General features: G+C 31.6%; 5 protein-coding genes across 9 annotated transcripts; 2 read left to right on the top strand and 3 right to left on the bottom strand.

Annotated features, from left to right (window-relative positions):
• Positions 1-744: 744 nt before the first annotated feature.
• Positions 745-2,401, bottom strand: LOC110641761 (3-ketoacyl-CoA synthase 7). The gene has a single exon (XM_021793596.2). It carries the CDS (start codon positions 2,338-2,340, stop codon positions 961-963), a length of 1,380 nt encoding a protein of 459 aa, XP_021649288.2. The 5' UTR covers positions 2,341-2,401; the 3' UTR covers positions 745-960.
• Positions 2,402-6,683: 4,282 nt separating this feature from the next.
• On the bottom strand, positions 6,684-9,451 carry LOC110641752 (probable receptor-like protein kinase At1g80640). Its single transcript, XM_021793583.2, has 9 exons — positions 9,238-9,451; positions 8,962-9,095; positions 8,788-8,885; positions 7,886-8,433; positions 7,637-7,803; positions 7,434-7,534; positions 7,126-7,246; positions 6,824-6,973; positions 6,684-6,731 (listed from the first exon to the last, which is right to left on the bottom strand). The coding sequence occupies exons 1-9, from the start codon at positions 9,449-9,451 to the stop codon at positions 6,684-6,686; spliced, it is 1,581 nt and encodes a 526-aa protein (XP_021649275.2).
• Positions 9,452-11,577: 2,126 nt separating this feature from the next.
• On the bottom strand, positions 11,578-15,317 carry LOC110641755 (probable 3-hydroxyisobutyrate dehydrogenase-like 2, mitochondrial). Of its 5 annotated transcripts, XR_002492338.2 has the most exons (3): positions 14,182-15,316; positions 11,859-11,960; positions 11,578-11,765 (listed from the first exon to the last, which is right to left on the bottom strand). XR_002492338.2 is itself a non-coding variant. In XM_058134818.1 (2 exons), the coding sequence occupies exons 1-2, from the start codon at positions 15,102-15,104 to the stop codon at positions 11,942-11,944; spliced, it is 942 nt and encodes a 313-aa protein (XP_057990801.1). In that variant the 5' UTR covers positions 15,105-15,316; the 3' UTR covers positions 11,578-11,941. The 5 variants fall into 5 exon arrangements, 4 of the variants coding, with proteins under 4 accessions (XP_057990801.1, XP_057990799.1, XP_057990798.1 ...); XM_058134818.1 differs by having other exon boundaries at positions 11,578-11,960; XM_058134816.1 differs by lacking the exons at positions 11,578-11,765; positions 11,859-11,960 and adding an exon at positions 12,006-12,143 and having other exon boundaries at positions 14,182-15,317.
• Positions 11,852-13,421, top strand: LOC110641754 (F-box protein PP2-B15). The gene is made up of 3 exons (XM_021793585.2): positions 11,852-12,094; positions 12,667-12,785; positions 12,925-13,421. Exons 1-3 carry the CDS (start codon positions 11,852-11,854, stop codon positions 13,379-13,381), a joined length of 819 nt encoding a protein of 272 aa, XP_021649277.2. The 3' UTR covers positions 13,382-13,421.
• A 3,196-nt stretch (positions 15,318-18,513) lies between the features above and the next one.
• Positions 18,514-20,140, top strand: LOC110641743 (11S globulin seed storage protein 2). The gene is made up of 4 exons (XM_021793573.2): positions 18,514-18,574; positions 18,720-18,939; positions 19,062-19,797; positions 19,884-20,140. The coding sequence occupies exons 2-4, from the start codon at positions 18,750-18,752 to the stop codon at positions 20,035-20,037; spliced, it is 1,080 nt and encodes a 359-aa protein (XP_021649265.2). The 5' UTR covers positions 18,514-18,574; positions 18,720-18,749; the 3' UTR covers positions 20,038-20,140.
• The last annotated feature ends 3,858 nt before the right edge of the window (positions 20,141-23,998 follow it).

The following is a 23,998-nucleotide window of genomic DNA, read 5'->3' as shown; positions in this document are numbered from 1 at the left end:
ACTATACTAAATTGAGCCAAAATCGAAGAATCAAGAGCCATACAGAATCAGAATTATACTGAAATTTCGATTTGATTTTAATTCTTACGCAAATCCTAAACCGAACTGGAACCGCACACTCTTAAATATAAGATCCACGTTGATTAATATAAATAATAAATGTTTTAAAAATATTATATTAGCCATTTTGAAAGATTATTTGATATTTTTATGTGCTCTCTCATTAATAATTAAGTGAAATTCACCTTTTATATTTTAAGAAAGATTCATATTTTTATAAGTTTCATATAATTTAAATATCTTAGCAATTCAATTTTATTAATTGGTTAAGGGGAATGATATTTTTTTTTTGAAAAAAAATTCCTAATTATTGACATGATAAAGTCAATTAGGGCTGCCAAGATATCAAAAATGTTAGAAAATTCTCTAAGCTTAAAATAGAATTAATAACTAATTCCAAGTTGACTTAATTTACAAGTATTACAATGTGTCTTAATGGTTCACACCATATAATCAATTGGGGCTGCATAGAATCAATTTACTCGATATAAATTCAAACTTTTAATATTAAAATGTCAATATTATTAATGGTTTTGAAAAATTTTAATTTAAAATTATCTAATGGGTCACATGGATTATTAATTCAACTGTCGGGTCAATTTTTTTTTAGTTATCTCCTTATCCATTTTAATTAAAGAATTGATTCAATTTTATATCTGGTAAGTTTACCAGATTAATTAAGTTTGCCAGATTAATTCACTAGCTCGATTCGAGTTTTATAACATTGATTGTATGTATTTAGCTGCTGAAGGAAAATAAAGGTAGGCATGTTGGATCAAGATTTGTTCAACTATAGATAGGTTCATTTTCACCCATTATCTTTCAAATTTAGTACTGATGTAGAAATAACCAAAGCACATCCATGGCAGATTATTGTAGGATCAAATTGGTAGTCCATTGTCATGAGACAATTGGCATCTCTACAGGATAGAGATGAATTCTGTCAAACCAAGCATTTCTTACTTTTGGATGGACTTCAGAAATGGATTTCCAAACTGCACTGTTACACTTGAAGCCACTACCAAATGCAATTTGCCAAATTCTGTCTCCTTTCTTCACCTTTCCCTTTGCTTCCAGGTAGCAGAGTTCATACCAAACTGAAGAAGATGAAGTGTTCCCAAATCTATATAGTGTCATCCTTGAAGCTTCTCCATCTTCTTTCTGCAGCTTCAAATTACTCTCCACTGCATCAATTATTGCCCTTCCTCCAGCATGTATACAGAAATGCTCAAAAGCTTTCTTGAAATTTGGCACATGTATTTCATCTTTTCTTGCTGCAAAAAGCTTCCGGCGAATCAATGACCACCCATATCTGACCTGCTCAGTGTATGGCAACACGAGAGGCCCCAGCTCCGATATATTAGTCCTTAAAGCTTTTCCTGCAGCATGTACAAGTGACCTTGATAGGGAGACTCCTACATGACCATCCTCATCCACTTGTTGAATAACAGAGTTGTATGCTTGATCATCAGCTCCCATGTGGGTTCGGACAAGATGCTCAAGCTTGTATCTTGCTTTCTGCTCGTCTTGCTTCTTGTTTGATAGCAAAATAGCAACTCCACCCATGCGGAATATAGTGTTGGCAACTAGCATGGATTTGGTATGGCCTCTGTAGCCATTGGGAGTTACAGCTTCCATGCTGAGAACTAAAGCCAACGAGTTCTTGTGAACTTTAAGAAGCTCTTTAGCCAAACTTATCGACAAGATTCCAGCACTGCACCCCATTCCACTTAAGCTGAAGCTCTTTATGTTGCTCCTAAGTCCAAACTTGTTTATGACCATTCCAGTAATGGATGGAGTTGGACAGAAAATGCTGCAGTTCGATATGAGAATATCAATGCTTTTAGGATTAACGCTGTTCTTGGAAAGAAGATCATCCACAGCAGTGAAAAGAACTTCTTCCACTTCATTTCGAGACGAGTTCAAAGATGTTTCAATTGGTATCTCATGCACTGAAAGTGGCAAGCAAGCTTCATCTCCAACGCCTGATCTTTCCAAAACTCTCTCTTGGAAATCAAGGCTCTCTCTACTGAACACACCGCTTAACTCAATATGTTCTGTGAAGTTCGAGATTGGGGCTCGCAAGTAATCAGCTGGAAGATAACAGGCAAAGTCTATGAGATAGACACAATTCGATTTGAGAGCAAAGCATGAAACCAAAATGAGTAAAGTTGTTCCAACTAACAAGTAGGCAAACGAGGGCGGAAGGTCTGCAAAGGTGGATGAATTTAGAAGGGACAAATGTGTGAATAGATCAATCACCATTGTCGAAAGCTTCATTTTGATGTATTGTTTTTACTATTGTTCTCAAGCACATTTATAGGCATAAGCCTTGTCGATAAATTTTAGTGCTACTTGCGGTCACATAAATGTGAATCCTTCCATAAATTATGAAAATTAGTTTCTACAACTATGTGAGTGAAGGAGCACATACTCAAGATGTCTTCTATAATTTACCTGTCAATACATTATTGTGTTGTTCTTCTATTAGTTTACTAGTTAGTTGTTCAGCTTACTTTTTGGCTGGTAGCTTTCTTCCAGGGATGGGAACCTCTTTTGTTTTAGTCACAACACATGTGTGTGCATATTAGGTACTTAACTCTGTTAGAAACAGAAGATCAATGGCAAAATTTACAAGAAAATCTCTCTCAATTTGTGACAATTAATGCCTTTTGATTTGGAAATGAAATATAAAAACTATAAACTTCGTCTATTTTTATGAGGGTTAAGAAAGCAATTTAATCACCTAAATTATAATAAAATTCTTAATAATTTGGCTAAATTATCTTTATCTCATCTAATTATTAGGGAGATAAAGGTAAAATTATAAAAATAATTATTATGCTCAATAGAGATAAAGATAAAATTAGAAAAAATTAATTAATACACTTTAATTTTTCTCAAAATGACATACAATTTTAGACAAAATAACTTTAGAAAGTGACAAATAAAAGGGATGGAGGTAATATAAAAATAACATAGTGAGGAGTTCAGCTCATCCTCTAGCTCAGTTCATCAATAACTAAGGTGTCACCACATTGTTGATTCGATATCTTCAGTCTATGGATAATACGATGATAATGATTTTTATGTGATTTTTCAACGTCAAGTTGTTGTCCAGAAAATGCATTGGGCTCTTTTTTTTTTCATTATTGTTGATCTATATTAAATATTAAGAAATTAAAAAGTCCCATATTAATTTAGCAGTAATAATAAAATCAATGAATTTTTTTTAAGATATATTAATTATTATTTATGGACTCCGCCTAAGTAGTTTGCGCTTGGCTAGTCTCAAGCCTAAATAAAGGAGAAGGGTTATAGTAGGTGACAACCAGCGTAAAAATTTCGTCACACCTTATAATATGATTCAAATGATATAAACGTTAGGGCGTCCTCTACTTAAGACTCGCTACATCAGAGCCCGGATGAAGTGAGAAATATGCAAGGGTGTAGGGCGTTTACCGAAAAGGATGCGCCATGCCAGTGTGGTGTTAAATGAGCAAAGGTTCCCACATCATGGACGGGTGTGGGTAAAAAAGTTAGTCCATAGGACAGATAGTAGAATAGATAGTGGAATAAAATATAAGATAGGCATAGAGAATAATAGAAGATATCATAGAAGGAGATCAATTAGGAAGGAAAAGGATAGGAAGAGAATCAGAGTTGGTACTTGGAATGTTAGATCACTTACATGAAAATTAATAAAACTTGTGGATACCTTGGAAAGGAGAAGGGTGAATATTGCTTGCATTCAGGAGACTAAATGGGTAGGAGAGAAAAGCAAGGAAGTGAGTAATTCAAAGTATAAACTGTGGTTTACCAAAAAGAAGAGAAACAAGACCAGAGTGGGCATAATCATAGACAGAAAATTGAAAGATGCTATAATAACTGTGAAAAGAGTAGGAGATAGAATTATAGTAGTAAAGCTAGTACTAAAAGGAGAAATAATAAATGTAGTTAGTGCTTATGTTCCACAAATAGGACTAGATAGTGAGAGTAAACAAAGGTTTTGGGAAGATATGGATGATCTAATGCAAAACATACCAAATGAAGAGAATATTTTCATCGGTGGAGATTTGAATGGACATGTAGGAAGTGATAGGCAAGGTTATGATAATGTTCATGGAGGTTTTGGTTTTTGTAGCCAAAATGAGGAGGGAAAAAGCATCTTGGATTTTGCTATGGCATACGACCTAATATTAACAAATACTTACTTTATAAAAAGAGAGTCACATTTAGTGACTTTCAAAAGTGGGCAACATAGAAGTCAAATTGACTTTCTCTTAACCAGCAAAACAAATAGAGCTCTATGCAAGGATTGCAAGGTCATTCCGGGAAATGCCTTAATAAGTCAACATCGGTTAGTGGTCTTAGATGTCAAGTTTAGGAATAATTCAAGTAAGGTTAGAAGAAATAGTGTAGCTCGAACAAAGTGGTGAGAGTTCAAAGGAGTAAAGCAAGTGAAGTTCAAAAATGAGCTTCTCGAGTTTGAAGCATGGAAGCTGGATATGGATGCCAATGGTATGTGGATACAAATGGCATCAAAGGTTAGAGAAGTAGCTAGAAAAGTACTTGGAGAGTCTAAAGGACATGGACCACCCTCAAAAGAGAGATGGTGGTGGAATGAGGAAGTACAAAAGCCAGTGAAGAGAAAGAGGGAATGGTATAAGAAATTACCTATGTGTGATAATAATTAGGCATATGAACAGTACAAGATAGCAAAGAAAGAGGCAAAAAAAGCGGTTAGTCAAGCAAGAGAACAGGCCTTTGAAAAGTTATATGAGAAACTTGGAACTAAAGAAGGGGAGAAAGATATTTATAGGTTAGCAAGGAGGAGAGAAAAGAAATGTCAAGATCTCAATCAAGTTATGTGCATTAAGGATAAAGAAGGAAAAGTATTGGTGAAAGATGGGGACATTAAAGAAAGATGGAGAAATTATTTTGATAATCTTTTTAATAATAGTCAAAATGATAATAGCGTGAATATAGACTACAGAGCAATAGAAAAGAATGTGAATTATACTAAAAGGATTAGATCTTTAGAAGTAAAGAAAGCACGTAAGAGAATGAAAGTGAGTAAAGCCTGTAGACCCGATGGAATACCAATTGAAGTGTGGAAGTGTTTGGGAGATATGGGAGTGGCATGGTTAATTAAATTGTTTAATAAGATTCTAAACTCAAAGAAAATGCTTGATGAATGGAGGAGGAGTATTTTAGTACCTATTTTTAAAAATAAGGGAGATATACAGAATTGCTCAAACTATAGAGGAATTAAGCTCATAAGCCATACTTCTATCTCTCCCAATCAATTTGGCTTCATGCCCGATCGTTCAACTATGGAAGCGATCTTACTCATTAGAAGCTTGATGGAGAAATATAGAGATGTGAAAAAAGATCTACATATGGTTTTTATCAATTTGGAGAGGGCTTATGATGGTATTCTAAGAGATATCTTATAGAGAGTGTTAGAATAAAAGAGGGTATCTATTAGGTACATACAAGTGTTAAAAGATATGTGTGAAGGAGCAACTACTATTGTGAATACAGTGGGAGGGGACACAAGAGATTTTCCTATCTCAGTTGGATTACACTAAGGTTCAGTTGTAAGCCCTTACCTTTTTACATTAGTTTTAGATGAATTAACGAAACATATACAAGAGAGTATCCCTTGGTGTATAATGTTTGCGGATGATATAGTTCTGATAGATGAGACTCGAGAAGGAGTTAATAGAAAGCTAGAATTTTGGAGAAGTACTCTAGAGTCAAAGGGCTTTAAGTTAAGTAGAACGAAGACATAATACATGCATTACAAGTTTAGTGAAGGCCGAACTGGTGATAGAAAAGGAGTTAGCTTGGATGGAGTAGTACTATCACAAATTAATCACTTTAAATATCTCGGCTCAGTCCTTCAAGTAAATGGGGGATGTGAGGAGGATGTTAGTCATAGGATTAAAGCCGGATGGTTGAAGTGGATACGTGTCACGGGAGTTTTATGTGATCACAAGATTCCCAATAAATTGAAAGGAAAATTTTACCATACAGTCATACGATCGGCCATGTTATATAGTAGTGAGTGTTGGGCACTGAAGTAGTCATATGTGTCTAAGATAATAGTTGCGGAGATGAGAATGCTAAGGTGGATGAGTGACTATACTAGACTAGATAAAGTCCGTAATGAGAGTATTAAAGAAAAGGTAAGAGTGGTGCCAATTGATGATAAGTTGAGAAAAAGGATATTGAGGTGGTTTGGTCATGTAAAGCGTAGACATACGGATGCTCCAGTTAGATAAGTAGAGCACATTAGGTTAGAGGATAGAAAGAAAAGAAGGGGTAAACCTAAACTGACTTGGAGAAAAGTAATACAACATGATCTAGAAGCATTACACTTTTTTTAGAATTTAACCTAAAATCGTTTAGAGTGGAGAAAGAGAATCCATATAGCCGACCCCAAATTTTTTGGATAAAGGCTTAGTTGAGTTGAGTTGTATATTAATTATTATTTATGACAAGGTTGAAAGCAAGTTTTTTTTTTTCTTTATTCTTGATTTGATACACGAACAATGCTCTGTGTAGTAATTCCAGTATGACATTTATTTTTCACACGTCCTTAATTTTTAAGGAATTTAGCATTTAGCCGTGGCAAGCTGATCACCTCGAACCACAGCTAAGACCTGCACAAGTTTCAACAAGCCTTGAATATCAGATCTGATCTATGCTTGTGAATCTCAAACCTGAAGAATAGTGATGAACAAAGCTTAATTACCTCACTCATAGAAATCCTGTGATCTGCATCACTTCTCAAGCAAAGTAAAGCAGCCTTGACCATATGATAAGCCACCCTAATGTCAGCGTTATCCTCCAGTCTAGGATCTAACACTTCACTTATCTGACCATTTTCAAGAAGTGGCAGTGCCTACATTACAAGAGAAAGAACAGCTTATTTAGATATTAAACTAAATGGGAATTGATTTAGTTACTCCGAAAACATTCAGAAATCAACCTCTATGCAGAACATTATTATGTGAACTTATCCTTGAAGCTGTACCATAACACATTAGATCTTACCCATTGAATCAAGCTTTGTCCTCCGCTCTCATTTCGATGCAAACGAGCACTCTTGCCGCTTATGAGCTCAATCAGTAACATCCCATAACCACGTACATCATCTTCTTCTAGATTTGCATTCCTTCAAGTATCAAAGAAGATTTACATATGCAGTCAAGACATTAATTAACTTGAGAATTCATCTTCACAGAAGATTCAAGTTTCGAATCAAAGCAGATTTTCGAGTCTTTATCAGCTTTTGGAGTTAAACATTAGTGTGTTAGATAATTAGTGATAAAGATGCACAAATATAAACATTGGTTTCTTACTCAGCTACAGTATCTTCATTGCTTGGAGCATTATCTTGATCGAGCCACCTAGCAGTTGTGAAGTTGGAGAGCTTGAATGGCAATGGAAGGCAAACAGTTAGCTTTTATGCAAACTCTAAAAATGAAGTAAAATCTTAGTATCTTACACTCATCAAAATTTCAGTTCTTGGAAACCCAAACCCCAACTAAGACTTTATGCTTACCATACTAGAGCAACCATTAGAGAAAAAAACATGAGGGGAACAAACAGAGAGGTGAACAATGGCTCCTCCATCAACACACTCTTCATGCAGATAGCGCAAGCTACCACCTATTTCCACTGCAATATACCACCTTGCTTTCCAAGGCAGGTTCCTAGCTAAGTTGTCATCTAAACACACAGAAAACTTTCAAAATTCTATAAGATTTGCTCTATACAGTGCAATATTTATGCGGAAAGAAGTTGCTCTTACTCAGCAAATTTAGTTCAAGAGTTCCTAAGCAGGGGTAGTCAAAAAGCAAGAAAAGTGAAGTTCCTGTGCAGCAGAATCCGACAAGGTTTGCTATATTCCGATGGCGTACTCGGGAAAGGATCTTCAGCATTGTCCAGAAGCGCTCATCACTTTCTGGAAAAGACATGATTACAACAGGAGTTTCCTGAAATATCCCCTCATAAACCTTTATGTTATCCTCAACTCGAATAAGATTATCTTCTGAGAAATCATTTGTGATCTCTTCAAGCTCCGTTTGAGTAAATGCTCCAGGAAATCCATTTCTCCATGACAGCGGATACCAACAAGGACTTTGAGGTCGTGCTGACGACTCTCCGTCTTGAGAAGGAGCAAAACCATCCTGATTGTCCGCAGTTTGGTTTGTGGTGTAAGTAGTATCATCCGTTGGTGTGCAATTTCCAGGCGGGGGAGCTCTTGATGGTGTCAAAGTCGCTACATCTTTCCCATTCATTACAGCAATGTTGCATCCAACATGTGCATATATGATTACCTTGTGTTTCTTTAAGTTGCTGCATCCAAACAAAAGAAAAATTACTGCACAATGGTTCTCCTTCCTAAACCTCAACCAATCCAAATTAACAAGATATCTATAATGAATTTGCAGGCCTAGTTATTTAATCCAAAAATTTCTTTGGAATCATGTGCAAAGCTTGAGGTCCTGAACAGCTAAGCTACTGGCAGGTTTCACTTACCATCTGAATTCTGAACCCTACAGCTTTCTCTTCATCCTCCTGTTATTTTCTTTTAATTTGTGTATTTCTTAGAATGAATCAGAAAACAGAAACCAATGACTCAATCTTTGTCAAGAATACCAAATTCCCAATAGCCACTTACATTCCATTTTCAACAATTTCAATGAGTACCTGTCTAATACAATCCAACGAGGATTGGAGTTTTGAGCTTGCTCAACTGCTATTTTCTCAGGACAAAATCCAAAAGCAAGTTTAACTTCCATGTTCACCTGCAGAAAAGATCCTTTTATATATGCATATATCACATGATTTTCTAGTTAGCTAAAAATATATGAATATGCCAACCTCATTCTTTCTACATAGTCTGTAGAATGGTTGAAGGTTATTCTGATATTGTTTCTTTTTTCTCTCGATTTCTTCCCCAAGCTCTTTCGGTCTAGCTTCTCCTTGCCCCTGGCTTGAGAACTCCAATCTTTCCCCTGAAAAATATCCATATATAAAGCTAATTTTTCTTTCTGCAAATAAAACCAGCAACATTCAATTCAAAAGAGTTTCCTAGTAGGATCATACAAATCCTGTTAAAGCTAATGATGAAAATGGTTGAAGGTTATGGGATCTTACATATTGCAGAGATGCTAATGCCCATGTTCAAAGGAAAACAAGAATTCTTCTTTCCAAAAGCACATGAAACTCCAAGAACAATCACAGTATCTTGCCGGCGAACGACACTTTTGAGAGCCCAGTCTAGTGCATCCATGCTTCCTTTACTCCTGTTAGCATCCATCACAACTATCACACTCTCCCTTGGAGAAGCCGGAACAGAAGCTTGCACCATTTTTTTTTCCTTTTAAGTTGGATTTGATTGTTTTCTTGAAGATAATACTACTTGACTGCTCCTGTAACTGGAATGAAGAGGAAGGCACTTTAAGTGGTTCAGAGGGTAGGAATATTTGCATTGTAGATCCTGCCATTGACGACTGTAACAATGTGAGGCTTTTGTTGCCCTCGTTGCTTACAAAGAATGTTTTCTTGTGAAGAGGATCATTCTGTTCAAGAAAACTAAGTTTAAGAAATTTCGGAAGAAAAGAAATAAAATAGTGCCTGATGACATGCTCAAGGGTAATTAAGCTCCTGATTCTAGAAGAAATCTAACGATCCATTCCATGGTATGAACCCAATGCTTCTTCTCCATTAATGTAGAGTGGGATGATTCTTTAGGTTAAATACAAAAAATGGAACAACCAACAATTTTATCATTTTTTTTTTAATAAAAATCAAAAGCTTACCCTTGACTTGGCACAAAGGCTGAATGCATAATATTCACCCAGCAGGTTCTGAATTCCCACTCTCTTAATATACCCTACTAAATCTTAAATTGGACCGAATCAAAATCAATGATCCAATCCAATTTGCGCGGCTTTATAAAAAATAAAAAAATTTTTAATCATTAAATTGTCTTAATTCAAATCAAATCAAAATCGTCCTCAATCCATCCTCTACAATCCAAAACCAGCCCATGGCCATGCTGATCACTCTAAGTTGTTTTTGGTTGTTTGCACATGTCGCTTGGGTAGGATTCATATTCACTTGTTTCATTCTTGTTGATGTCAGGTGTCTTATAGCTATTTAAAAAAAAAAAAAAATTATATGATCAGATACATAATTTAAATCAATTTTCAGGAAAGGCAAAAAAAAAAAAAAAAAAAAATCCTTGCATTGGATTTGTTAGTTTATGAGGATTTTTTTGCATTAATTTTCCATTAATGAAATTCCTATATATGTTGAAACAACAAAATGTATATTATTTTTTATTTCCTGTTGTAGAATTATACTTAATATAGTCATTTTATGTAATGTGATTCTATTTCAAATCAAAATTAAAAATTATTGAGTAATTTATAATTTATTTTTAGAGGTATGATAAAAATTATTATTTAATTTTTTTTAAAAAATAAATTAATTTCTAAAACATATTTCTACTGATAAAATAGTCTATCTTTATTAAATCATAAAATTAAAATAATCAACGCAATCACAGATATTAAATTATTGATAATATTAAAATTATAGAGATTAAATTATTTAAAAATAATAAAATATTAAACTATTATAATTTTGAACCGGTGAACTTTAATAGATCTACTATTTTGATAATAAAAATATATCTAAAAAATAATTTAAATTAAAAAATTATAATTTTTATCATGAGATTAATTTATAAATTACGTAAAATTATTAAATACGCAAGGCAAAATGCTATCATCAAGGCATGGAATCCACGAATACTATTTTTTCCCTCTAATGACACCGAAAAGAATTCTCCAATCCATGCTCACCATTGAAGTAAAGAATTGCCTGCGGATTAAACCCATTTGACATGGTCAATGAAACCACACTATTTAAGCCTTGTTTTGCATGCATTGGTGTTGGAGTTACTGGTAATAATAATAATAATAATAATAATAATAATAATAATAATAATAATAAAACTTTTTTTTTAAATATGTTAATTAATGCTATAATTTTTTTTTTAAGAAAAGAAGAGACTATTGCATTAATAGCTAAATAAATGAGTAAATAAAGGAAGCTGGAGAAAAAATTAGTTGGACAAATTGGAATTGATTAGGCTTTGGCAAACCTGTCAAGGCACAAAGGCAACTCTAAAAAGCAATCCATGACAATGCAGCAAGTTGGCCAATTGACAATTCATTTCCAGATCAGAATAAGCTTAAAAAATAAAGCAGAAATAAATATTTCCACAATCATATTTATTCAGACTGCAATTAATTATATGTCAGAATTAATTTAGTAAATTTTCTAGAATCAAATTAATATTTTGAATGTTACTGTTAAATGGATAAAAAAAATTGAGAGAGAAAATAATAGGGGAGGTCCACATGGACCAATAAGAACATGTCTACGTCTAAATTAATGCAACTTTGGTCAAGCTACAGGACAAGAGGGCTAAAAAGATTGCTTTCTTTGTCAAAATCTTTTTCTTCAATGACGACATCACGTTGAATAGATAATGACATTTACCATATCTTATCAAGCGGTGGTTCTATTAAAATGTAGCATATATTTTGTTCATTAGCAGAATAGCTTGAATCTTGATCTCGGACACTTTCAAAGTTGAGGCCTGCTTGTATCTTCAATATATAATACACCATCAGGAACACCCAACCCATGTTCAGAATAGACAACACATGAGAAAGAGAAAGGTTTCAACTCCAACATGTTACCTGAAGGTTGTGTCTCTCTAATTCTCTCCTTCACATCTCCGCTTGACGCTTGCAGATCATCGCTGGTATCATCCACCTTTCAATCAGCTATGGAGTCTGATGCTGTGTGGGAAAGATTTCTGCCATCAGATTATCGTGACATTCTCTCAAGAGCTGTCACTCCGTTGAAGTTCTCTTCAAAGAAAGAGCTTTTTTTTCATCTATGCAACCCAATTCTCATGGATGCTGGGAAAAAGGTAAAGCTCTGCACTTCCCTTGTATGTGATATAATTCTGCTTTTGAGGCCTAAGCTAAAATAATATACTTCTTATGGACTAGGAGAAATCTGAAGGGAGGGAAGGGGAACAAAGGGGTATAAAACCACATTTTACAGAACAATTCTTATATTCTAATGCATGAAGCTACACAAAGTCTAATGATATGTATACCAGCAAGAATTAATTTCAACCATTGAGTCAACAAGAAAGCATTTTATTTGGTTTATATTTTCATGTGAGTTCAATTGGTGATATCAGAGAGTTAATTCACCACATTTTTTTAATAAAACCAATGTACATGAATCCATCCCCAAACATGATAGACGCATACTGCTAAGAGCGATCTCTCTTGTTCATAGATCTTGCAACCAAATCAATATCCATTTCTCAATTTAGCCATCTATAAATAGCAATTCACAAATAAAATTGCTAATCCATTACTATTGAGATATGAGATAGGCAAATAGGACTTAAAAAACCACAAAAAATATTGACAACAATATGTGCAATTAATATATATTTTTTTCAAGTATTCTAAAACTCTACTGCAGAGCTTCAAGTTAGAGAAATCGTCTGGCAAAATATCCTATACATTGTCTGCACGAGAACTTTCAATCATGTGGAGTGATGTTCCAACTTACTGGAGCTGGATGCCAACAATTGAATCAAGGTTGATTTTCCCTCTCTCTTCATTTCTTTGCAATTGAATGTCATAAAATACTATACAAGATAACTAGCTATCCTAACATTAAAAATGGCCATGAACTTGAACAATAATAAGCAACATACACATGGTTCATCTTCAACAGATTTTTAGAGGTGACTGTACTCAGAACAACCTGGTGGCTAGAAATACAAGGAAAAATCAGAACTCAAATGCTATCACCAAACACAAAATATGGGGCTTATCTTATAATGAAGATCTCTGACCGTGCCTATGGGCTAGATTCAATACCCTCAGAAATATCAGTAGAAGTGGGGAATCAAGTATCATCCAACATAGCTTATCTACATGGCCAGCATAGCAAGAAACAACCAACAATGTGTCTAGATAACACGAATCACACACAAATGGTGGAAACAAGGCTGAAAGATAAGCATTTTACAATGCCAAGAAAAAGAGAAGATTCATGGAGTGAAATTGAATTGGGAGAATTTTTTAGTGGTGACAGTGATGAGGAGGTGAAGATGACATTGATGGAGGTGAAAGGATGTCAACTAAAAGGAGGGCTAGTAATTAATGCCATTGAAGTAAGACCCAAATAATAATGAAAACAAAAATGACAATTTTGTGTGTGTTTGACAAGTTCACAGTAGTATACAGATAATCACACTTCATTCTCCAAGGCAAAGCCATATCATGGGTGACTAATTGCTTAATCATGAGCTTGAACTCCATATGCTCGTTTTAGGTTTTTTTTTGTATTTTTTTTTTTGAAAAAAATCTCATGATAGAGAAGGGGAGAAGAGAAATTAACAAGCTCCATTCTAAATCAATATGATTTATTTTGAATCAAATGATGTGTTGTTCGAGAACTATGATCCGAGAAATCATTTCATGGATCCCAAAGTATCATATCTTAAATGAATGTATTGACACAAGTTAACAACGATGAATTTATATTTTAAGTTCATCCTATTGTGAAACATGTGCAAAACCTCCTCCACACATGCCAACCAAAAAAAAGCAATGGATACATATATCATAGCACTTCTAAGGTTGCATCACTACAAATAAGAAAACAAAAAGGCAACGGTTATCTTAAATGAAAAGCATGTTTATCACAAGAAAATATAGTTAAAAAAATTTCTGATTTACATGGGTAAACCACAACCGGTAATCAATTATGATTCAATTTATTGTACAAAACAAATTTCATTCTTGTAGAAGACAAACCAAATTAATAACTTATTCACAAAATCATGTTGGATTACTTTCTGGGGCAAGTCGCATCAATCTTTTCATCAAACAACTTAGTATAACTCAAACAAATACTCAAACTAAATTAATCAAAGTACAAACACATTCAGTTCTTAAACCAGCGAGAGGAGACCATTGATCTTACTTGCTATTTAGCCTCTCTATGACAGTTATAAGACCTTGCGTGCCAAGATGCCCATCACCGTTTGCCACCATCCCGGCAAACAACTGCTTACTCAAAGCAGCCCCAGGCAGCACTGGTACCCTCCTATCCTCACTTTCCTCCACCAGATCCACGCCCATGCCCAAGTCCTTCACCATGTACTCAGCAAACCCGCCCGGCCTAAAGTCCCTCTCGATCATTCTCTCCCCATATAACTCCATCACCATCGAACCTGCCGCCCCTCCCCTCACCGCATCCATCCACTTCTTCACATCTAGCCCCGCCTTCTCTGAGAACAACAGCCCTTCACTCAACCCCAACAAATTGCCCCCCACCACGATTTGGTTAGCTATCTTGCAACTCTGACCACACCCCGCTGGACCCATGTAAGTAGCTTTACCCAAAAGCTCAAATAAGGGTGATAACCACTTAATAACGCCTTCATCTCCGCCAGCCAATATAGCCAATTTGCCATCCCTGGCACCAATATCACCACCAGAAACCGGCGAATCAACAGCCCAACAACCTTTCGTCCTGGCAGCTGCAAAGATTTCCCGCGCAAGAGAAGGATGGCTACTGGTGGTATCCACTATAACACCGCCGGGATTAAGCCCTGCAAGAACACCTTTGCCTTGGCTTTCCAAGACAACTGATCGAACATCTGATGGGTGTCCCACCATGGTGAAGACAACATCACTGCACTTTGCGACATCAAGCGGAGAACTAGCGAGATGGGCACCTTTGGACTGCAAGGAAAGGGCTTTGGATGGTGTGCGAGTATATACGGTGAGGAAGTAGCCGGCAGAGAGAAGGCGAGAGGCCATAGCAGCACCCATTACGCCTACGCCTATCCAGCCTATCCGAGTTTTGGCAGGAGAGATAGGTTCTGGGTATGGAGTCTCCATTGGAGAAATGCAATTTGGTTCTACAGAGGTGATGCCAGAGAGAGATTATCAGCAGAGAAATTGACCAAAATTTGGGAGTGTTATGTCCTATCCAACCATGCATACAGAGCTCAGCTGCTGCTCAAGCATCAAGCAACAGCCAATGGAGAACACAAAGAAAAAGTTTATTTATAGAGGAATCTTATGTAAAGATACAAATTGGTAGTAGGCCCAAGCTCAAAAAGATAGGCTTATAACATTTACCTGGAAATATTAAAATATATGATAGAAATGTTTATTTTCATTTTTCTAAATAAATAAATTTTATTCATAATTTTTGTAATTTATATCAAATGGCAAAGTTGACTTTATTACAAAACAGGCTTGAGCCCAAGGATCATAGGCCGGGCATGGCCCTAGGCCTGTGGACACAGTGCCAACCTCGGTTGTTTTTATTCAGTCGAAACTAGCAATTTTAATTCATAATGAGTGTGATTTTATTTCATTTTCATTTTAATGATTTATATTATAATTCTAATTTCAATTTTAATTTAAACTTCAATTAATAAGATAATTCTACAATTGAAACAATTTTAATTATTTTTAATTTATATTTAAGATAAAATCTTGAAATTCAAATACAGTCTTATATTTATTGAGAAATTTTAATTTAACTAATTTTTAATTTTTTATTCAATTTAACTTAAAGTTTCAATTTAAATTTAATTTGATCAAAAAAATTAAGAAATTAAATTTTTTGATTTTTATATTTAAATTAAGAAATTAAAAAATTTAGTCTCAAATTAAGAAATTAAACTTATTGATTTTTTTATTAAAATTAAAAAATAAAGAAATTTAGCCCTTAAATTTTAATTTTAGATTAAATTAAGCTTAAATGTAAATTAAAATTTAATTTTAATATTAAGCTTAACGAAGCTTAATTTTTTTAATTAAACTTAAATTAAAATTTCTTAATTAATTTAGATAAAAAAAATTAAAATCGAGCTAAATTAAATTTGTTTAATAAATACATAGATTAAATTAAACATTTTACCTCATAATAATAATTTAATTAGCTTTTTTTAATAAATAGATAAATATATAAAGCATAAATTATTTAGTGATGATTGAATTTGATTATTGAATTTTCATTTGATTGTAGTAAATGTATTTTTACCTTATTCTAGTGACCACAATGGAAATCTAATTAATATCAGATTTACTATTATTGAATTATTTAATTTTTTTAATTCCAATTTAGATTTTCAAAGAAATTATTGCAAGAATCTTTCTTGAATCAAATGAGAGGATTCTTGTTGCAATAAATTTATATTTATGTAACCAAAATATGATAAATTAAATCCACAATATAAATCAATGAAAAATTCAATATGAAAATGAGTTTCAATTTAATAATTATAATCAAATTTAATTTTTATTTTCCACTTCTTCATTTGTATTCTATTAGATGAAGCTCATATCATAAATAGTATAGTCCTCTCCTCCTTAAATTCTTATTTCTATTAAAATATCCAAAAAAGTTAGCAATATTGAATTTTTTTTATTCAACACTACAATAAATTTATATTTTAATAATATGTCCCATATATTATTAAAAATTTTAAAAATATTCTCTTAATAAAAATTATCAGCAAACACATAATGATATGTATAAATTCTATAACTTAAATTCTTTAACAATATTTTCACACTAATTTACAATAATATTATGCATGATATTATAAAATATATTATTTATAAGGGATGTGGGTTTATAACATACCAAAGACTCGATATTACTTTTAATAAATGAATTCTATTAAAATATAATTGTTAAATTAATTTAAAAATATTAAATTAAAAGTAAGATTTCATTAATGATTTTAAATTTAGTAATATTAAAATTGCCCATCAAAACTGTGAAATTTTAAATTTAACTTTGATCAAATAAATTAAAAAGTGAAGTCTTTGGACCACATTAAATTGAAAATTATTTGATTTATATTGTATGGAGTTTTATCAAAATTTAAAATTTTAGACACCGACTTAACATCCAATTTCGTGATAGAGTTTTAAATTTCATACATGGAGTAGGCAAATTCTCCACCACGACCACCGTAATCCTATTGCCCACCACCACCGTATTCCTATTGTCTGCATTGAATAATTGGAAATCAAAGGACAATATGTAGATGTAAGGTACTATTTTGGCAATCCATCCACCTCAATATGAAATTTGGAAAGTACACGTATTGAAATCGTGGAAGAAGGCATTTATTGCCTCTCAGTTTTGTCATGAGAAACGTGGGTCACCTGCGTCGGTGGTGGATAAGCAATTAAGAGTCCTGTTCTCGGTCATGAGATGAATGGTAAATAAATTTCTTGTACCGTTGGTGGAGAAGAGCTCGGTGGTGGGTACCGTTCCGTCCACTCTTCCCTATCATCACTCTCAGTTTTTCATGAGAAACATTGGTCACTTGCGTCTGTGGTTGTTAAGTAGTGTAGGAGTCCAGCTCTTCCTTGGTGGTTGACTGTGAACTGTGAACAGAGAAGTTGGCCCTTTGTTTTAAAAATATGTCAAAAAGTTATAAGTTACTCTCTATTTTTTCGTGGGAAATAATTTAGTCTAAAGTATCTGATTTCTCCCTCTATATAAATTTATCGTTAATTCTCTTACTATTTTTTTTTAATTTGAAATAATTTTTATGCGTAATATATTTTTATAATTTTTTGGAATATTAATTTAAGTTTATACTAATGATTATTTCTTTTAACATTTTATATATTCATAATTTATATGCCTTTTAATAATTTGTATAATATTAAATTTATATTTCTTTTATTATAATGGGTCATTAATAATTTAAATATTAAAAATAAAAATTTAATAAAAATTTACTATTTATTTTTGAATTTATTTATATAAATAATTAATTAAATATATATATATATATATTTATAATAATATTTATAAATGTTTTTATATATTATATTTTATTGTTAAATATAAATATATTTTATGTTTATTAATATTTATAACATATAAAATTGAACACTATTATTCGAATAATTAGTTTGAGATAGATTGAAATAATTTAAAATTTTTTTTAATTAAATTTGAAATAATTCAAATAATAATAAATTCATATTTATTTTAAAAAAGTGATTTTTGCGGCAACTACCCGTGGCAATGCCATTATCGCTCCCAACAACTCGTGGTCAACTGGGAAGCGTAATCTATAAAAGAAACGTTTGAAATTAACAATTGGCTAGCTACGTGCCAAGTGTGCGTTCTCGAGAAGAGCCGTACGGAATATGGGCAACCTTACCTTCATTCAGAGAGGAGCTCCATATCATTTTCTCTCTCTATCTCTATAAATAGAAATGCTTATGAGCACTCTGATATCTCAATGCTCACTCTCTGCCCTCTAATCTTCATATCTAATTTAGTTATAAACTCCCAATCAATTGTTTCTTCTTTTCTCTCTAAGGTATGCACCTTATTCCTCTTCCTCTCTCTCTCTCTCTCTCTCTCTCTCTCTTAAACTCTCTAAGGTATGTGTACATGCATAAACAATTTAATTTGTCAACCCACTAAAAATTGAAACATTTCTTGCTTTATTGTGTGTTTGACAGTGATTATTGAAGAAAGGGATAGTGTTAGCCATGGATTTGGATTTGTCACCAAAGTTCCCACAAAAGACATTATTTGAAGGAGAAGGTGGATCATACAAGGCTTGGTCAAGTTCTGAATTAGCTGTGGCAAAGGTTGGAGGAGGAAAGCTTCTTCTCCAGCCCCGTGGTTTTGCTTTTCCCCACTATACAGATTCCTCCAAAATTGGTTATGTTCTTGAAGGCAAGTCTCCACACTTCACCCACCCGCTATTTAATTCTCCGACCAAAAAGTTTCAGCAATACCTTTATAAGAAAACAGAAGAGATTACACAAAACAGTAATTCTTTTTTGGCTCACATGCAGGTACAGAAGGAATAGTGGGAGTGGTGCTTCCTAATTCTGCAAAAGAGGTAGTATTAAAGCTTAAGAAAGGAGATATCATACCTGTGCCTCTGGGAACTCTCTCATGGTGGTATAATAATGGAGATTCAAAATTTGTTGTGGTTTTCTTGGGAGAAACTTCCAAGTCTTATATTCCTGGAGAATTCACCTACTTCTTGTTATCTGGAGGCATAGGCGTTATGGCAGGATTCTCATCTGAATTTACCAGTCGAGCCTACAATCTCAAGAATCAAGAAGAAGCAAACAAACTCGCTAAAAGCCAAACTGGCGTGTTGATCATCAAGATAGAGGAAGGAATAATCATGCCCCAACCTCATAACGACTTTGACTTTCGGGACAAAATGGTGTATAACATCGACGCAGCATCAGCTGACGTTGATGTCCAAAAGGGTGGTGTTTTTAAGACACTAACATCATCAAAATTGCCCCTTCTTGGGCAAGCAGGATTAAGTGTCAGCTATGTGAAATTAGATGCCAGTGCCATGTACTCACCCACTTACACTGCCAATGGAGCAAGTCGACTTGTTTATATTGTTAAAGGGAGTGGACAAGTACAAATTGTGGGTATCAATGGTAAGCGAGTCTTGGACATCAACATAAAAGCTGGCCAAATGTTTCTGGTTCCAAAATTCTTTGCTGTTGCTGTAGTTGCTGGCAGTGAAGGGATGGAGTTTGTCTCCACCTTAACTTCTACATGGTAATTAATTTTTTTTTAGTTTCTTTCGAATTTACTTGACTACTCATTACAATTTATAGTAAAATCTTTGATTATATTTCTTACAGGCCTTTTGTTGAGGAGCTTGCGACTAAGAATTCAGTGTGGAATGCCCTTTCTCCTATAGTTTCACAAGTTTCTCTTAACGTGACACCAGATTTTGAAGAACTCTTCAAGTCCAATATTACGAAGAACTCCGTTATTATTCCTTCAACAAATTAGATATAGAGTAGCTTGAAGCTACCTTAAAAAAGCTAACTCGAAAGAAAAGATATAGATTGAAGTGCATGAATTGATATATCAACTACGCATATTTATTAAGTAATTATTTTGTGCTTCTAAAATATATGCTCCTTTCATATAAAATAATTGATCTCAACTCTTACAAACATAGAAAAAAAAAAATTTATGTCAAAGGAAATACTATTTTTCAGTGCTTCCTATATATTGTATAATTAGCTATTTTTATCTATTTTTTTTATTTAGAAAAATTCTATGTGCAGATATGTGCTTTTTCTTGTGCACATTTATTTATTTAAATAAAATTATATTATAAAAATACTCTTTCTCTGTATATATTATTCTTGATGATAGCTAGTTAGAATTAAAAGCTTATAAATTATTAATAAAAGTATAATTATTCAACTTTTCTTCTCACAAGAAAACTATACTTACTAAATTCAAATTAATAATTTAATAATTTAATATTTATCTCCTATATAAAATATTAAAATGAGATGTTTAAATCTTTACGATATTACGACCTCATCCAATTAATTATTTTGAATTTGTCGAAAAAGGCTGCTTACTTTACTAAGGCAAAGTTAGATATATATGCTTATTATGAATAAGAAATTTTATTTGAAGAGGTGTGTTTTAAATAGAATTAAGAATGATACGTTATTTATATACTAAGGCTATGTTATGTTTATTTCGTAAAAAATATTTTCTAGTTTTTTTAATATTTAAAAAATTAGTTAACAAAAAATATTTTCTTAGTCAAAAAATTAAATTATTTTAAAGGAAAATAATTTTTTTAAAAAGAAAAAATTATTTTTTAAATTTTAATAATTTTATTAAAAATATAAAAATACTTATCCATATATAATATAAATATTTATCATTAATTTAATATTACTATTAAATAATAAAAAAATATTTTAAGAAAAATATATTTTTATAAAATAATTTTCATAAAAAATATTTTTTTATATAAATTATTTTCATAAAACAAATGAAACCGAAGTCCTAAATTAAATAAAGAAAATCAAATCAATTTATATATAATTCTAGCTTAGGATAGTTTCAGCTTGTAATCTCTAAGGAAAAAAAAATGTTAAAATTTTCCAAAAGATTAAAAATTTCTCAAAATTTATAATTCGAAATTAAAAAAAAAAAACTTTTGAAGATTTGGTGCGGATGAAAAAAAAAAGTCCCAAACGTCATAACTGGTCTGAAACTATATTGGGCCAGATTATAAACCAGCTCAGTATCTTATTTACTTCATAAAAATAAATTTTAATCAGATTCAAAGTCTACCTAAAATTTTTAATTGAAGAAATAATTTATCCTAATAGAAGTATGTGATAATGCTCATCGATTAAAGATGTATTTTTAATATTATCGACGCAATTTAATTTAATAATATTAAATTTATCCATTATGTTATAAAATTTTAAGTTTAAATTTCAATTAAAAATTAAATAAAAAATATATTAAGATTAGTTTATTATCGTCTTTCAATCAGACCTCAGCTTATTCATTTTAAGACTTAATCTATTAGTTCTGTTTCTTAGGATTTTTGTTGAAAATGAAGTATTTTGAACATGCATGAAATTATATAGAAAATTCACAGTTGCACAAATTCAATTGAAAGGGTAATCTCTCAGATATCAAAGAAAATGTCAGAGCACCTCAGTTAGATGCAAGGCGTAATTTCAATTATCATTTTTAATTTTAATTTATATAAAAAAATACTCACATTATAATTTAATATCATTTAAAATTTTTCGAGTCAGATTTTGTTGAGTACTTTAATTAGAAATTGATTTAGACATATCTAAATGGATTAGACACAATAAAAAAATAATTTAAGATTTAATCTGTATAAAGATAAATAAAAAAATAACTAGATAAAATAAAACAGTTATTGATAATATTTCAACCACAATTAAAGAAACTGTCTTTCACGCATAATAGAGAGAAGTATTTTTTATTAAATCTAATTCAACAGAATTTAATCAGAAAAATTTTAAATAATATTAAATAAAAATATAAATATTTTATAATACAATTCAAAGTTAGGGAATAATGATGAAATAAACTCAAATCCGAAGAATGGCAGATGAAATTAATGCAGAGTTGAATTGAATTTGTGCATATATAGCTGGTCTAACTAAACGTTTGTGTGTTGGCTGGTTGCAATTTCAGCAATCTATGAATTCTATGGGGCTTTTAAAATAAAATAAAATAAAATCATTAAATTAAGGTGAAATTTTCATCAATCAACTATAACTTAATAATAATAAAAGAAATGTCCAAAGTTTTGGATTATTGAATTGAAAAGTATATGATTTGTCTTGTATGAATTTTTTTTAATTTTTTATTTGAATATAATCAAAATTTTCCATCGATGGTCATTTTCTTGATACAAAAAGGCTTTGAATCGTGGATAAAATAGGCTTTTCCACCCTTACTGCACAAATGTGAAAAATAGAAGCAAAAAAGTACATCTAATATAAGTTTAAATTTATGTAAGAATTATTTAATTATTATTAAATTAAATATTTACATCAAAATATATATAAAATTAATTAAAGTATATATATATATATAATGCATAAATTTATATTTAAAGACTCAATTTAATCAGTAAATAAATTCATTTTCATATGAATTCGCACTCTTTATAGGTACATCTTTTTAAAAATATCTAATTAATATGTCATATTTATGAATATGATTGATAAGAAATTAAAGATGTTAATGAATTATATACGTGATCCATAATAGATTTGTGTAAAAAGACAGGCTAACCACTTTGCCTCGCTAGGTGTGCCTTCATGAGAAGAGCCCCAACAGAATGGTAAACCACCATTATCATTTTCTATCTCTATAAATTTGAAGCTCTTGTATTAGCACTTTCATGTCATAATACTCACTCCCTCTCCTCTATTGCTTCATAGATAATTTAGTTAGAAATTCCGAATCAGTTGTTTCTTCTCTTATCTCTCTAAGGGTTAATTCTTTAATTAGAATATTTAATGATGCCCAGAAGGAATTATTAAATGCTTGTTGAAATTGATTATTAGACAAAATTGATTGAGATTAATTATTGCATCAAGTGAAATCAATATCCCTAGCCATTTTTATTTGAATTTAAATATAAAGTTTTCATTGCTTTTATTAGTTAATTTTCAATTTTAATTAATTTCATTTTTAGTTCAATTTTAATTTCTTAAATTTAATCTAATTCGATTGTCTAGATATTAATAAAATTAACATAAATTTTGATAATTAAAGACAATTCTCGTGTGAACGATAATTTACTCACTTTTTATTATTTGTACGATTTCGTATACTTGCGGACACTTATCAGTTATTATATATAAATTGGAAATTGTATTTCAAGAGGTGTGTTTTAGATACAATTAAAAAAGGTAGGTTATTTATTCACGAAGTCCTAAATTAAAAAAAAAAATTTATTGTTTTGCACAAAATTAATTTTACTCAATTAAATAAAAATTAAAAAAAAGTCAAATCAATTATATAATACTAGTTTGGAATAGTTTCATAATTTTTACTCATTATAAAAATAATTTCGATCTAATTCAACTTAAACTTTTTAATCGAATAAATAATTTATTTTAATAAAAAATATGATAATGATCATCGATTTATAGGGTTCTAATTTTGAGTTTGAATTTCAATTAGAATCAAATGAAAACAAAAAGAAATATTGATATTAGTATTGTTCTGGGTAGATGCAGATTTTCCTAAGATCTTTATTTATCCAAAAAAATAAAATATCAGGCCTCAGTTTCTCCATTAGCTTTGTTTCAACTTAATCTATTAGTTTTGTTTCTTAGAATATTTGTTAAATTTGAAGCATTCCGAGTATGCATGAAGATATATAGGAAATTCACAGGTTGTACAAATTCGATTGAAATTAAAGGGTAATTTC

The sequence above is a fragment of the Hevea brasiliensis genome, chromosome 14 (genome assembly GCF_030052815.1).
Source record: "Hevea brasiliensis isolate MT/VB/25A 57/8 chromosome 14, ASM3005281v1, whole genome shotgun sequence".
Classification (NCBI taxonomy): Eukaryota; Viridiplantae; Streptophyta; class Magnoliopsida; order Malpighiales; family Euphorbiaceae; genus Hevea; species Hevea brasiliensis.
Note: the sequence above shows the minus strand (reverse complement) of the source record. Positions and strands in the feature narration are given on the sequence as shown.

Coding starts and splice junctions, on each gene's coding strand:
- LOC110641761 (XM_021793596.2), bottom strand. CDS start 2,340: ATGAAGCTTTCGACAATGGTGATTGATCTATTCACACATTTGTCCCTT.
- LOC110641752 (XM_021793583.2), bottom strand. CDS start 9,451: ATGGTGCAAGCTTCTGTTCCGGCTTCTCCAAGGGAGAGTGTGATAGTT. Junction 8,886..8,961: donor GACTATGTAGAAAGAATGAG/GTTGGCATATTC, acceptor TCTTTTCTGCAG/GTGAACATGGAAGTTAAACT. Junction 6,732..6,823: donor ACAGGATTTCTATGAGTGAG/GTAATTAAGCTT, acceptor AAACTTGTGCAG/GTCTTAGCTGTGGTTCGAGG.
- LOC110641754 (XM_021793585.2), top strand. CDS start 11,852: ATGTTACCTGAAGGTTGTGTCTCTCTAATTCTCTCCTTCACATCTCCG. Junction 12,095..12,666: donor TCATGGATGCTGGGAAAAAG/GTAAAGCTCTGC, acceptor ACTCTACTGCAG/AGCTTCAAGTTAGAGAAATC. Junction 12,786..12,924: donor ATGCCAACAATTGAATCAAG/GTTGATTTTCCC, acceptor CATCTTCAACAG/ATTTTTAGAGGTGACTGTAC.
- LOC110641755 (XM_058134815.1), bottom strand. CDS start 15,104: ATGGAGACTCCATACCCAGAACCTATCTCTCCTGCCAAAACTCGGATA. Junction 12,149..14,181: donor ATAGAGAGGCTAAATAGCAA/GTAAGATCAATG, acceptor ATATTATTTTAG/CTTAGGCCTCAAAAGCAGAA.
- LOC110641743 (XM_021793573.2), top strand. CDS start 18,750: ATGGATTTGGATTTGTCACCAAAGTTCCCACAAAAGACATTATTTGAA. Junction 18,940..19,061: donor AATTGGTTATGTTCTTGAAG/GCAAGTCTCCAC, acceptor GCTCACATGCAG/GTACAGAAGGAATAGTGGGA. Junction 19,798..19,883: donor TCCACCTTAACTTCTACATG/GTAATTAATTTT, acceptor TATTTCTTACAG/GCCTTTTGTTGAGGAGCTTG.